Source organism: Sinocyclocheilus anshuiensis, unplaced genomic scaffold, assembly GCF_001515605.1.
Source record: "Sinocyclocheilus anshuiensis isolate Anshui unplaced genomic scaffold, SAMN03320099.WGS_v1.1 scaffold21, whole genome shotgun sequence".
NCBI lineage: Eukaryota > Metazoa > Chordata > Actinopteri > Cypriniformes > Cyprinidae > Sinocyclocheilus > Sinocyclocheilus anshuiensis.
Genome location: NW_015536472.1, coordinates 38,358 through 52,170, shown reverse-complemented (window position 1 = coordinate 52,170; position 13,813 = coordinate 38,358). Strand labels below are relative to the sequence as shown.

Sequence of the window (13,813 nt, the reverse complement as noted above, 5' to 3'; positions counted from 1 at the left end):
TTTGGGGGGGGGGGGATTATAGAAATTAATACTTTTATTTAGGAAGGATGCTTTAAATTGATCAAAAGTGATAAAGACATTCATAATGTTTCAAATTATTTCTATTAATAAATGCTGATCTTAAGAACTTTCTATTCATCAAAGAATCCTGAAAAATTCTACTCAACTGTTTTAAACATAATAATAAATATAGCTGCAAGCAGCAATGACCGGGGTTTGTAAAGAACATATTAAAAGATTACCGGTTTATAGTTGTCCAAATGCAAATGTTCAAATTTGGTTTGATAATTATTGACCTACAGAGTCTAGAGAATAGTACTGCACTGATTTGATTGATTTTGAGTTCAAAACTGAGGACTAGTTCACAAAAGTAGGTTTTTAAAATAATCTCAAATATTTAATGAACAGTTTGTTTGACAGCATTGGTCCCAGAGGTAAAGTTCTTCAGAATGAGGAGATCTATCATATGATATGAAGATCTAGTGTTCGTGTACATATATGAGATTTTTTTAGCAATTTGAGGCCATTTACCATTGAAATCTTGTGTATTTGAAGCCTTTTTAACTGTTATTGCGCCACCTATGGTCAAATCTCTATAAAACTTTGCATGCTTGTTAAGTGTCTTCTGACACATGTTTTCACCAAGTTTTGTAAAGAGAGTCCAGTGAATATTACTGCAGTGGTTTGATCGAGATTGAGCGAAAAACCTAGGACTAGTTCGCAAAAGTAGATTTTTTAAATAATCTTGAATATTTAATGACCAGTTTGAGTCCTAGAGGCAAAGTTGTTCAAAATGAGATCTATCATATGATATGACGATCTAGTGTTTTTATGAATATATAAAATTATACATTTTTCTTTTATGCCAAAAATCATTAGGATATTAAGTAAAGATCATGTTCCATGAAGATATTTTGTAGATTTCCTACAGTAAATATATCAAAACTTAATTTTTGATTAGTAATATGCATTGCTAAGAACTTCATTTGGACAACTTTAAATGTTTTAGATTTTTTTTGCACCCTCAGATTCCAGATTTTCAAATATTGTCCCATCCTAACAAACCATACATCAATGGAAAGCTTATTTATTCAGCTTTCAGCTGGTGCATAAATCTCAATTTCGAAAAATTGACCCTTAAGACTGGTTTTGTGGTCCAGGGTCACATATTTAAATGGTTATTTTGAATATTTCTGTTTATATAAATATTGAGCAGTGTTGATGACCTTCGACCCTTGTGTCTGCAGGCCTTCGGTAATATCCTGAATCTGGTGCCTCTAGCGGAGAGCGTGGTCAAGCTGAACGCCGTCTGCATGCAGTGCTTCAAAGAAGCCGCTTACACCAAAAGACTCGGCGCTGAACAAGAGGTGAGGACAAATATCTCCATCTGGACACACACACGCTGTGCTTTACTTGTGCTCCGTGTCACATCCTCATCCTGTCAGCAGAAGTGAAACCTCACGGCATCTTGTGTTTGGTTTGCTCAGGTGGAGGTGATCGGCGGCACTGATAAGTATCACGCAGTGTGCCGAGCGTGTTACGGAGGTCTCGTGGCGTGTAAAGAGAACTGCGATCCACAGAGAGAGGAGACGCCGCCGCATGTGACGTCAGGAAAACAGCCCAATCAAAGCGCTCCACGAAAACTCTTCGCTTCCCTTCATTTATGAGAATAACACCTCAGCCGTACTGTATTACAGGAGCACTGTTACTACACAGATTTAACTCACTAGAGTGAGAATTTAGCACTTGATTTGTATGTTTGCTTGTGTTTTTTTTTTAATGCCTGATTTCCTGTATATAATAACTTTAACTCCTAGTTTAAAATATGGTGTTTTTGTATTTTTAGTTTAACCCCTTAAGTTCCACCCCCCCATTTTTGAACATAGACGTGAACGTGCACTATCCAAACTTAAATTATTATAATTCATGAAAACTTTTGGAAGTTTTCACAGACCTAAGGTTGGACTCCTATTTAAGAAGACAATCTGTGGAATGATTTTCAAAATATTAAAGTATTAAAGTTTTTTATTTTATATAAAGTAAATATTTTTTTGAATCCAAAATTGATATAAAATTAAAGCCTTGTGTCTAAATAAGTCATGTTCCAAATTTGAAGTTGATATTAAAAAAAATCGAGCTTCCTGTGAGAATTTAATGTAGGGCGTTATACCACAAACAGCCACCGGGTGCCACCCAAACTCTAGAATTTTTGTTGATGCATTTTTCTGTCACGAAGGTCTAAATTTCTAAAGGTCTAAAACAGTGGTCGCCAACCCGTTGATCGCGATCGACTGGTAGATCTTTATCACTGTCCTAGTAGATCCCGAAAAAAACAGTAAAATAAGTAAAAAAAAATGCATTACATTTCTGGGGTTATATTAATGCATCACTGAAGGGAACCGTCTTGAGAAAAGTTTCGATGGCAATGGCATTTTCTTCTCCGTATAAAGCGCAGCGCTGCTTTGTTTACAGACGTAACCAAGGAAACGCTATATTGCGGTCGGTTCATAAGCAGTGTGCCTCTAATTTCAAATGGCTAGATATTTTTGTTTAAAGCCAGTTTGTTTGTTATAAAGCAAATAGCCAATAAATAAATTTGCTTAAAAATCAGTATCAGAATCCAATTTGCTAGTAAAAAAAAAAAAGAAAGAAAGAAAAGAAAATCTGAATTCTGAATCAGCTGTGATCGGAGCATCACTAATTAAAATACTAAGTAAAAGGCCTCAAATTTGAAGTACAATCTGGGATGTCTTTTTCTATCAATTCTTCAGTAGGTAGATCTTGTCTTTCATAAAGGCCGAGGTCAGGGATCTTGGGCCTAAAAAGGTTGGTGACCACTGCTCTAAAATAACCACCAAATATAGAATCTTGAGACTCAGACCTTTCCAAATATATGTATTTTGTCAAGATTATAAAGACTGATTCTAAAAGACCATAATACATTTTGTAATATGACACTTGACTCCACCCACTAAGGGGAGGAGACTGCTAAAAGATTTTAAAGTACCTCTAAAAGATTATAAAGCACCATTTCTATGGTAACGCAATGTCCGATTTAAAAATGGTTTCCACAGGATGAATTCTGAGGTTTTAAGCTTTCAAATGATATATAAATGTATGATGATTACTAAAATATGTGATAGAGAAAAAAGACCTTGTGGGCCGGAGGCACTTAAGGGGTTAAGAAACGAGTCGATCATTTGTATGTATTTTAATTTAAACCATTTTAAACTAATTTATAATTGTCTAACAGAGCAACCAGCGGACACCACGAAACACTGCCAACGAGTGATGTATTATGATTATAATGAGTGAATAAAATTTGATTTGATTTTGAAATGTTGCATGTTACAACAAACATTTTACATTTATGCATTGAGCAACTGCTGCTTTCAATAGAGAATCAAAAGCTTTCTTATTTGTAATATACAATATCAGGTTTGTTGGATGACTAGATTAGGTAGCAAGCGCTAGAAGTCTTGTTTTCTGTGAAATTGATCAAATTGAAGTGAGTTTATGATTAAAACGAGCAAATGTCAACGGGCTCAGGAAAATCAACTTAGTCAAAGGAAAAACAAGTTTTAAGTTTGCATTCCCTATTGATAGATGTGTATAAACTTGTATTTTGTTAAATTTTTCAAGACTTAATTTTACATTTGCATCTCTGGCAAGAGTAGGTTTGATTGTGGCATTGGTGGGACGTAACGGCAGACAACAGACATTTAATTGTTGATCAAAATTATTGCTAGAGATAATTTATCAGTGGCTGATAATGCTGGGAACATGTCATAGCGTCTCTACTAGACTACAGCTGTGATCTCCAGTAAATGATTTAAGGAAGTTTAGATATTTGTACTGGAAAAGAAGAAAATACTGAGAAAGACATCAATTCAATGCAGTGCATGCAACATTTAATGCCATGATTTTATGAATTTAAGACTTTATGCTTTAAGGCGGATCAAGACTTTTTAAGACCCGCAAATCTAAAAATGACATTTTGTATCCAAAGGGTTGCATTCATTTATTTTTATTTAGAATATAAACCAGCGTTTTTGCTTTTAGCTGCACTTAAAGAATTGAAGCTGGTTATTCAGAGAAAACTGAGCTTAAAGACAACAAGAAACCGATTTAAATCAGTAACCTGAAAATACACATAAAGCAAACTGCAACTCAAACATTTAAATTTTTTTTGAAATATATATATATATATGAACATATTCCCAGATGATAAGCTTTGAAATGGTTGGTGTGCAATGGATAAACTTTACCAAATCAATGTTATATGGCAGGTAAACCAGAAAAACAGATCAAACAGAGATCTGCATCACAGTGTGTTTATGTGGATCAGTGAATGTTTTCATATCCAGAAACCAGATTTAGCCATGTAAGACTCAGTTTTTTACATTAAATCAGATCTGGAAGCAAATAAACGCATCACAGATGCTTCATTTACAGCCCAAAACCTCCATTGCAGCTTGACTGGATGTTTAAGCATGTAATCTGGTAATTGCACCACATTTCTATGGTGAATCACACCAGCTCTTCATTCACTAACACAATTAGTAAACGAAGTCAATGGGCTCTTTTTGTTTCCGTCACATTCCTACTCATTCAGCTGGGAAAACGTTAACAAACGCTGCTGCGATTCCAGTGTGAGCGACAGACCTGCTTCACAATAACTTACGGCTTTATTTCAGCTCATCGGTGCAAATCTGAACTCATCTACAGTCATGTAAATAAACACTTGAATGTTTACACATTTAAGGCCACGTGTAAAATGGCAAACAGTCTCCTATTGGCTGCCTGCCGAGGCTCCTCCCACATCCCGTGGTGTCACGTGACCTGGGTGTCGTGTTTCGGTTTCCGTTTCAGGACGGCTGCTGGTAGACGTCTGGACCAGTGTTCTGGAAGGACGGATACGTTAGCGGCGTGTAGGTGGTGGGATACAGTGACGTGGGGACCGCCGGCGGATCGGCGTAGTTCTGGGACACATCTGCATCACCCTGACGAAACCTCACCAGAGCGAAGTAACTTAACGCTCCCTGAGAAGACGAGAGATTCGTCTGTCAATCAACGACTTGAAGAGGGATTATGTGGCATTTAAGGAACTTAAAGGGATAGTTCACCCAAAAATTCTGTCATTAATCACTCACCCTCATGTCGTTCCAAACCCGTAAGACCTTCGTTCATCTTCGGAACTCAAATTAAGTTATTTTTTATGAAATCCGAGAGCTTTCTGATCCTGCATCGACAGCAATATAACTTACACATTCAAGGCCCAGAAAGGCAGTAAGGACATTGTTAAAATAGTGGTTCAATTGTACTTTTATGAAGCTACGAGAATACTTTCTGTGCACAAAGAAAACAAAAATAACGAAGTGCATCGTGGTACTCTCGTGAACGCGCGTCAAAGACCGACACGGAAGAGAAGAATCGTTGAATAAAGTCGTTATTTTTGTTTTCTTTGCGCAGAAAATGTATTCTCGTAGCTTCATAAAATTACAGTTGAACTACTGATGTCACATGGACTATTTTAACGATGTCCTTACTAAGTTTCTGGGCCTTGAACGTTTCAGTTCCCTTGCAGGATCAGAAAGCTCTCGGATTTCATCAAAAATATCTTAATTTGTGTTCCGAAGATGAACGAAGGTCTTACGGGTTTGGAACGACATGAGGGTGAGTAATTAATGACAGAATTTTCATTTTTGAGTGAACTAATCCTTAATAATAGTTAAGGTTTCTCATAACTTTTGGTTTTTGCAAGACACCACAGGTGAACAGGCTCAAAAAATGTGAACTAAGATATAAATATTCTTCCCACAGTTGATTAATCATTAAGACAATAAGACATTCAATTTTGTATTACAAGGTTTCTCAAATGTTATGTTTAAATATGCACTAATTTGCAAGAATTTCAAGAAAATAAATATGAATATTAATAACACTGAATATTATAATTCCAGATTCAAAGATTGTTTGATTTGATTGACATATAGTTAAAGGTTTTTACAGAAGGCATTTTGGATTTCTCTTTTCATCACTCCATAAACCAGAAAATACTGTCAACAGACAGAAAAAAATAATTTCCACCATATTTTTAGGAATAAAATGTTGTATAAATCAGTGTGAATTGATATATGAACAAACCCCTTAGTAAAAACCTTCAGAATATAGAGAGGAATAAAACTAAGTTTTGGTGTTTGTAAGTGCTGCTGAAGTGGAGAAAAAACTCATTTTGAGAAAACGCCTTTAAGCGACTTTAAAGATATGCACTGTAATTGAAATCTACAGACAAATAGATAAAGTGTAATAAAATAAACACTTAAAATTGTGTTTTGGATGTTTTCTTTCCACTAGTCTGAAAGATGACATGGAAGCAAAAGATACCAAAATTGACCTGTGCATGAAAAAATTGCATTAAATTGTAGGTTTATCTTGAACTGTGGCAGGTTGAAGTAGTTTGCGGTTCACACACACTCACCCACGATCCGATGGAGAAGAATGAGAAGGCGATGGCGGCGTGGACGGCATCCGTAGGGATGCCGCTGGTGTCTTGGGTCTTTGACCACTGATCCGCCATGAGACAGAAACACACAAACCACAGGAACGTCCAGGCACCTGATCAACACACAGCACCGAGAGCACAGATACGCGTCATCCATTAGACAATCAGAGACTCTTCAGACAACACATCAGGCATCTTACTGAAAGAAACCATTCACACAAAAATCAACATTCTTGTTTCACAGAAGGGTTTGGAACGGCATGAAGGCGAGTAAATGGTGACAGAATGAACAGGTGAAAAAAATGAAGTACAGTGTGAATGATATATGAACAAACCCCTCATTAAAAACCTTCAGAATATAGACAGGAATAAAACTGTAAGTTTTGGTGTTTGTAAGTACTGCACAAGTGGAGGAGAAAACTTTAAAAGATATAGAATTGCGTCTGAATTGAAATCTACAAATGCAAATAGATAAAATGTAATAAAATTAACACTTAAAACTGTATTTTGGATGTTTTCTTTCCATTAATATGAAAGAGGACATGTTATGGAAGCAGAATATCACTCCATGAATCAAAAAATACTTTCAAGAGCCAGAAAAAAACTAAATTTTCACTATATTTTTTAGGAATAAAATGTTAAATAATATGTTATATAATATAAATCAGTGTGATTGATATATGAACAAACCCCTCAGTAAAAACCTTCAGAATATAGAGAGGAATAAAACTTTAAGTTTTGGTGTTTGTAAGTGCTGCTGAAGTGGAGATAAAACTCTTTAAAGATATAGACTGTAACTGAAATCTACAGACGCAAATAGATAAAATGTAATAAAATAAATACTTAAAACTGTATTTTGGATGTTTTCTTTCCATTAATATGAAAGAACACATGTTATGGAAGCAAAATATCACTCCATGAATCAGAAAATACTGTTAACAGCCAGAAAAAAAAAAATAATAATTTCACTATATTTTTAGGAATAAAATGTTATATAATATGTTATATAATATAAATCAGTGTGATTGATATATGGACAAACCCCTCAGTAAAAACCTTCAGAATATAGAGAAGAATAAAACTGTAAGTTATGGTGTTTGTAAGTGCTGCTGAAGTGGAGATAAAACTCATTTTGAGAAAACGACTTTAAGCAAATTTAAAGATATGCACTGTAATTGAAATCTACAGACAAATAGATAAAGTGCAATAAATGTGTATTTTAGATGTTTTCTTTCCACTAGTCTGAATGATCATTTTTGTGTGAACTATTATTAAAATAGTATTAAAATATACTAATATTAACAGAAAGATTTGACAAAGCCAGTCAGTGATTAAACTAATCCAGCTAACTGAAGCCACAGAAAATACAGGACTTTGGTTTTAAACCCTGTAACAAGGGGGGCTCAGAATGGTGTAACATGATTTAAAATAAGACAAAACAAGCACTAAAATAAGATAAAGCAACCAATGATCAAGATATTCCATATTCCTTATTTTCACTATTTTAATTTTTTGAAATTAAACCAGATTTCTCGTAAAAGTCTTGGGAAACTTGGATATATGAGGAAGCTTCATTTTAAAAGTCTGATTTCAAGACTAAAAAAGTCATGAAAATAATTACATTTTAAAACACTATAGGCCTTTTTATAATGATGTACATTTATCTAGTTTTGCCAAGTTCTAAAATATTTTTTCAGGTAGAAATTGTGAGTAAAAATATTTTTAAAAATCATATTAAATAAATCAAGAACAACGGGAAAAGCCATCTAAATTCATTGGTTAAAAAATTAATTCAGCTTCTGGAATCCTGAAACCGAATTATTTTATTTATTTATTTAATTATAATTATTTTAATATACAGACACTCCTAGTTTATATTTGGAGGCTATGAATATGATTGTGGACAATGGCCTTTAAGTCAAAAAGATTAAGAACCACTGATCTAGAAGGCCAAGAATAAAATGCAACCCACATCATCATTTTTGTTATTATTTTGGATTTGATTTTTAGATTTTTAGATTTTTTTCACTTTAATTTTAGTTAAAGTTTTAGTAATCCTGTTGTGTGTTTTAGTCATTTTTTAAATGTCTGTGTACTATTTATTAATTTTAATGAATATTTTAGTTTCAGTTATTTTAGTACTTCAACTAAAACTAAATAAAATAAGAAACACTGTCATAACTAGCTGAAATCAAATAAGTTTAAGTTTTTTTATATTTTCATTTATTTCAGTTAATGTTTACTTTAAGTAACAAAATGGGTTCAATTGGATTTCATTTTAGTTAACTATAATAACCCTGATGTACATTAAATGACAAGTAGATGCCATTTAAACTAGTATATTAAAAAAAAACAGGATTGAAGCATTTGGCAACTCACTGATTCACAGAGCGACGTGCCTGTGTCAGTGAACAACCACAGGACGTTTCTCTTTTAGAGAATGATGCCACAAACAGGTCAAGTGGGAAAAAAAAGACTTTCACAAAACGGCACCACATTTTCAACAGACAGAACTGGGAAACTGATATAAACCTTGTCCACCGACACACAAATGACTTGAGGAACGTCTCACCTGAGAAGCCCAGATCAGCCATCACCACGTACTTCCTCTCCTGAGCATTGCTCATCGACGGAAGGAACGCATCAGCCAATAGGAAGGCGATGCAGGCCAGGAAGGCGATGACGCCGATGCCTACGCCGTAATGACACGCCCCTTCATTCCTGTTGAAGACACACTTCACCTGGTTTTCAGTGCTGCTGTTCACGTAACCTTCAGCGGTTATGGAGGCAAACACCACAATAGCGAACACCTGACATGAAGAGAAGTGAAAGCTGCGTCAGACCAATTAAAACAACCAGATCTTCACATTTTCTGAAGCAAAGTGCTTTCTAAATATTACACTTATAAGAACTTTAGCTCAGAAGTTCCCAATGGGGGATGCAAACACATTTGCATGATTTCTAACATTTCTCTAGGCAGACGTTTACAGAATTTCACCAGGATTCCACTAAAATAATAACTCAAGGATCTGAATGTTTGAAAGTTGAGGATTTAAAATAAATAAAACCTTTTTTTTACAGAACAACTGTAATTTACAACAAATATTTTTGTCTTAATTTTTGTAATTAGAGTATTGAAATGGGTGCCGTCAGAAAACAGCTGATAAAAACATCACAATAATCCACAGCACTTTTGGACTCTCATTCTGACGGCACCCATTCACTTGCAGTGAGACACTGATGCAATGCTACATTTCTCCAAATCTGACGAAGAAACAAACTCATCCTAACCTCAGATGCTCTCACAAAAATGAATTCTCGTTTTTGATCGCACTATTCCTTTAATTTTAAAAGCATGCGTCTGATTGAGTGTCATGTTATTGCTGCAGCCTTCTGACAAGTGTTACAATTCATACATTTTAAATTCTAAAGCAAACAACTCCTGAAAGAGAAATAAATGAGAAATGGATGAGCGTTCAGCGAGAGGACTTCGTTCTGTCGCAGGCTTCTCGTATTACTAGCCATCTGCTGTGTTTACATGTCAGCACTGGGATATTCTGTACTTGTGCACTGAATCACATGATTCACATGATCACAGACACAACTAACACACTGCTGCTGTGCAAATGTGTGTGACGCCGTAAACAAATTACACCGAGCAAATCTAGACATGGCTGACGAGGTCATCTGATGCCGTCACAGACCAGGACCAGATATGAATCAGTTCTCAGCGTCTGTGGAAAGCCCCTTCACAGCGGATCATATGCCTGAACAGCAAAATGAACTGTTTACACTAGTAAGCTGACTTAACAGCAAATTCAGCTCAGTCAAATTCATCAATCAAATGAATCAGTCAATCAATAGGATAACTCCGAAACAGTCAGAAAGAGAGACAGACTGTTGATTTCTGTCCTGAAAGTAAAGCATGCAGATTTAATCTTCATACATTTACATTATGTCAAGTAATGTTTATTTCTGTAGCGATTTATACAATACAAATTGTGCAAAGCAGCTTAAAAAACTGAGAAGTAACAGTTTTAATGTTGTAAAATGCATTATGAAACTAATTCAATGGCAGCTGTAAACTGTAACTGATTCAACTCAACAGCTTCAGGTCATCATCAATTATGAAACGCCTTCAAACGCAGCTCTTAACACATTAAGGGAACGTTACATTGTATCATTTTGCAAATATTATGAGAACGTTAGTTTTGAACGTTCCAAAACTACTAATGGTGAAATGGTAATGTACTAACAGTCAACTAAAACTTTTAGAAACTAAAAAATCGTGCCATGAAAGATACATAAATAACATTTTTGAGAACATTATTAAATACTAGATAACGTTGAATGAGCGTACGTCTGCAAGACGTCTGTTAAAGATCGCTTCATCTGGAAAGCATCTGCTGTGTACAAACATCTGATAGACGTCTCTAAGATGTCAGTTTTACATCATAAACATCTTAAAGACATCTTCTAAACGTCTATTTGACATCTGATAGGAAACGTCCTATAGATGCAGCAATCTCAGATGAGCAAACACTCTCAAAAATACGTCTTGCAGACGTCAAATAGTATAATAATGCTTTAAACCCATTTCACCCTGACCCTGCAGTCGATTATTGATCATAATGAGCAGATGAGTTGAACGTGACGCCTGTCACTCACCCAGCTGAGGAATCGTATGATCGTTTGAGGCTGTTTGATGAATTTGATGAGATCGAATCCCGCTCCGGCGAGAGAGGCTCCGTACGCCGCACTGTTCGACTCCATCGGTGAAACACACACTCACAGTCACACACACACACATAAGCAACAGCTGAAAACACAACACGGACACACACCACCGGTGCAGCTGCTTCCTCGCCAGATTCGCGAATGAATCGTTCTTTTAAACCGGATCTTATCGATGATTCACACCATCTAGACGAACGTAAAAACGAACCGTTCAAAAGAACCGATTCGCTGAAACGATTCAAACTTCGTGACGTTGAGTGAAAATTCAATAGGAGCAAAGTCTTCAACGTTACTACAAATCATTAGAGATTAAATTAAGGCAATTGAATGTTTAATAATGAGTTAATTAGGATATTAACACACACTGTAGATGAACAACAGCTAATGTGTGACTCAAGGACACACAAATCATCTGGTTTGTATCGAAACTTTAATCATTAAAATTAACATACTTGGCTTTATCAAAACATATCTTGAATTTATTAGTAATTTTCCCTCCCCAAAACGACACACACACACACACACACACACACACACACTCACACACACGCACACACACTCAACGCATGCACATTTACTTGTTTTAGACTTCAATTGTTTACAGCTAGTTATAAATATTATAATCAAAGAGAAAATTGAATGAAAAAGAAAAAAATATATATTTTTATAACATTTTTACAAATCAGGACATCCCCAAAAGGAGGTTTTGTCAGGTTTATCTCACTTCTAGGTACAAATTGTCTCCAAAATACAGTGAAGTAAGTACAAACACGCTCTTATTTGACATGAATCTGACAGTAGACATATTGTTGGCTGTCTTTGCTTCTGATTGGTCTCAGTCATGTCAACCCATGAGCGCTTGTCTATTGTTTCGGTTTGAATAAACCTCTGTCTGAACAGAATAACATGCAACGGATAAGTGAAGGCAACCAAACGCTTTCAGTTTCAGTGGATCTGATTAAACTCCCAGAAAACTCAAGATTTATTCTGAAACAGTGCCTTCAAAGACGGGTTCATCCTGTCAAACAGAACAAAATGACAAGTTTAATGTTTTTAAACACCTCTAGAACTACACCAGAATTGAAGTAGAACTATAATGGAAACATAGAGAAACCGCAGCTATCTGAAGAAAGTCTAGAAATAATAAATAACAACTCATATCTCCAACATCTCAAACAAAAGAATCACACACAAATGCTCTTTTACCAACTCTAACCTAGTAAGCTGCCTATCTAGACAATATTTTAAAGGGGTCATATGATGCGATTTCAATTTTTCCTTTCTCTTTGGAGTGTTACAAGCTCTTGGTGCATAAAGAAGATCTGTAAAGTTGCAAAGACTAAAGTCTCAAATCCAGAGATATTCTTTATAAAAGTTAAGAGTCAGCCACGCCTACCTAAAACGGCTCGTTCTAACACGCCCCCACATATCTACATCACTATGTGGGAAGATTTGCATAACGCCACCCAAATGTTCACGCAAAGAAAGAAGGCGTAACTTTTATTCTCGCTGGAGTATTCGTGGCTGACTCTGAACTTTTATAAAGAATATCTCTTTGGATTTGAGACTTTAGTCTTTGCAACTTTACAGATCTTCTTTATGCACCAAGAGCTTGTAACACTCCAAAGAGAAATTAAAAACTGAAATCGCATCATATGACCCCTTTAAATTCCAGCTTTAGAGTTAAACGACATGAGCACAGTGATGTCGCTGTCTGTTGAGTCTCAGATGCGCATAAAGTTTTGTCAAACAAACATCGTGACGTCGCACTGTCATGGCGGCGAGTGGCTCGGCTGTGTCGGTTTTAACTCCGAATGGAAGAAGACAGACTGTCAAAGTGTCTGCAAACACACCTTTATTACAGGTACGAGCTCACACACTCGTGTTTATTCACGCATCTGATCGCGGAGGCTGTGTGTGTGTTTAGCGGCTCAAACCCAGCGCGCGGCTCGGACAGTCGCCTTCTGACTACAGTCGCCTTCTGACTCAGCCGAACTGGAGAGTTCCCTAACTAGACAGCATGTGTGGGCAACACGGGGGCATTACAAGTGCTACCTATGTAACAGGCTGTCTATCTGGAGTGTATATTGCGCGTGCCACAGTTTTGGCGCATTCAGAACTAGTAAGCTCCCTACCTAGTGCACTAGACGTTAATGTACAACATGACAGGCCAGATTATTAGGGTTTGAGACACATCTGGTGCTGTTTTTTTTTTAAATAAACAGGTTAAAATGAATATTAAATAATGAGTTTTATATTTATACTAATGTGTTAGACTATTGTTTTTCAGACGAATACCTAGAAACCATATAGTTATATTTTTACCATGGTATTGAGGTGCTGTATGTGTGGTTTAACTGTGGTTATCATGATCTAGAACATGTTTAATCTTGCAGGTTCTTGAGGATGTGTGTAAGAAACACGGCTTTAATCCAGAAGAACACGGACTCAAGTGAGTGTAACCTGAAACAATACCTTCATACATAATTTATTATCATATACAATTGTACATAATATATAATAAATAATAATATAATTATGTAATATGTATCAATTAAAATTGTATATAAA

At 35.7% G+C, this 13,813-nt stretch overlaps 2 protein-coding genes and 1 pseudogene across 2 annotated transcripts in view; 2 read left to right on the top strand and 1 right to left on the bottom strand.

Annotated features, from left to right (window-relative positions):
• Positions 1-1,698, top strand: part of LOC107701768 (thymidine kinase, cytosolic-like) — a 6,052-nt gene extending 4,354 nt beyond the window's left edge. Inside the window, exons 4-5 of the mRNA XM_016503908.1 lie at positions 1,217-1,367; positions 1,488-1,698. Coding sequence (XP_016359394.1) covers positions 1,217-1,367; positions 1,488-1,667 — 331 coding nt within the window. The 3' untranslated portion in view covers positions 1,668-1,698. The remainder of the gene's footprint in view (positions 1-1,216; positions 1,368-1,487) is intronic.
• Positions 1,699-4,051: 2,353 nt separating this feature from the next.
• Positions 4,052-11,381, bottom strand: LOC107700198 (synaptogyrin-2-like). The gene is made up of 4 exons (XM_016501808.1): positions 11,174-11,381; positions 9,078-9,315; positions 6,482-6,618; positions 4,052-5,042 (listed from the first exon to the last, which is right to left on the bottom strand). The coding sequence occupies exons 1-4, from the start codon at positions 11,276-11,278 to the stop codon at positions 4,869-4,871; spliced, it is 654 nt and encodes a 217-aa protein (XP_016357294.1). The 5' UTR covers positions 11,279-11,381; the 3' UTR covers positions 4,052-4,868.
• A 1,591-nt stretch (positions 11,382-12,972) lies between these two features.
• The window catches only part of LOC107700282 (tether containing UBX domain for GLUT4-like), an 18,383-nt pseudogene continuing 17,542 nt past the window's right edge, over positions 12,973-13,813 (top strand).

What these genes read in the sequence shown, in the direction of transcription:
- LOC107700198 (XM_016501808.1), bottom strand. Translation starts at nt 11,278, where the DNA reads ATGGAGTCGAACAGTGCGGCGTACGGAGCCTCTCTCGCCGGAGCGGGA. An exon ending in TCATACGATTCCTCAGCTGG is followed by an intron (nt 9,316 to 11,173) that starts GTGAGTGACAGG and finishes TCTTCATGTCAG; the next exon opens with GTGTTCGCTATTGTGGTGTT. An exon ending in TCTTCTCCATCGGATCGTGG is followed by an intron (nt 5,043 to 6,481) that starts GTGAGTGTGTGT and finishes TCGTCTTCTCAG; the next exon opens with GGAGCGTTAAGTTACTTCGC.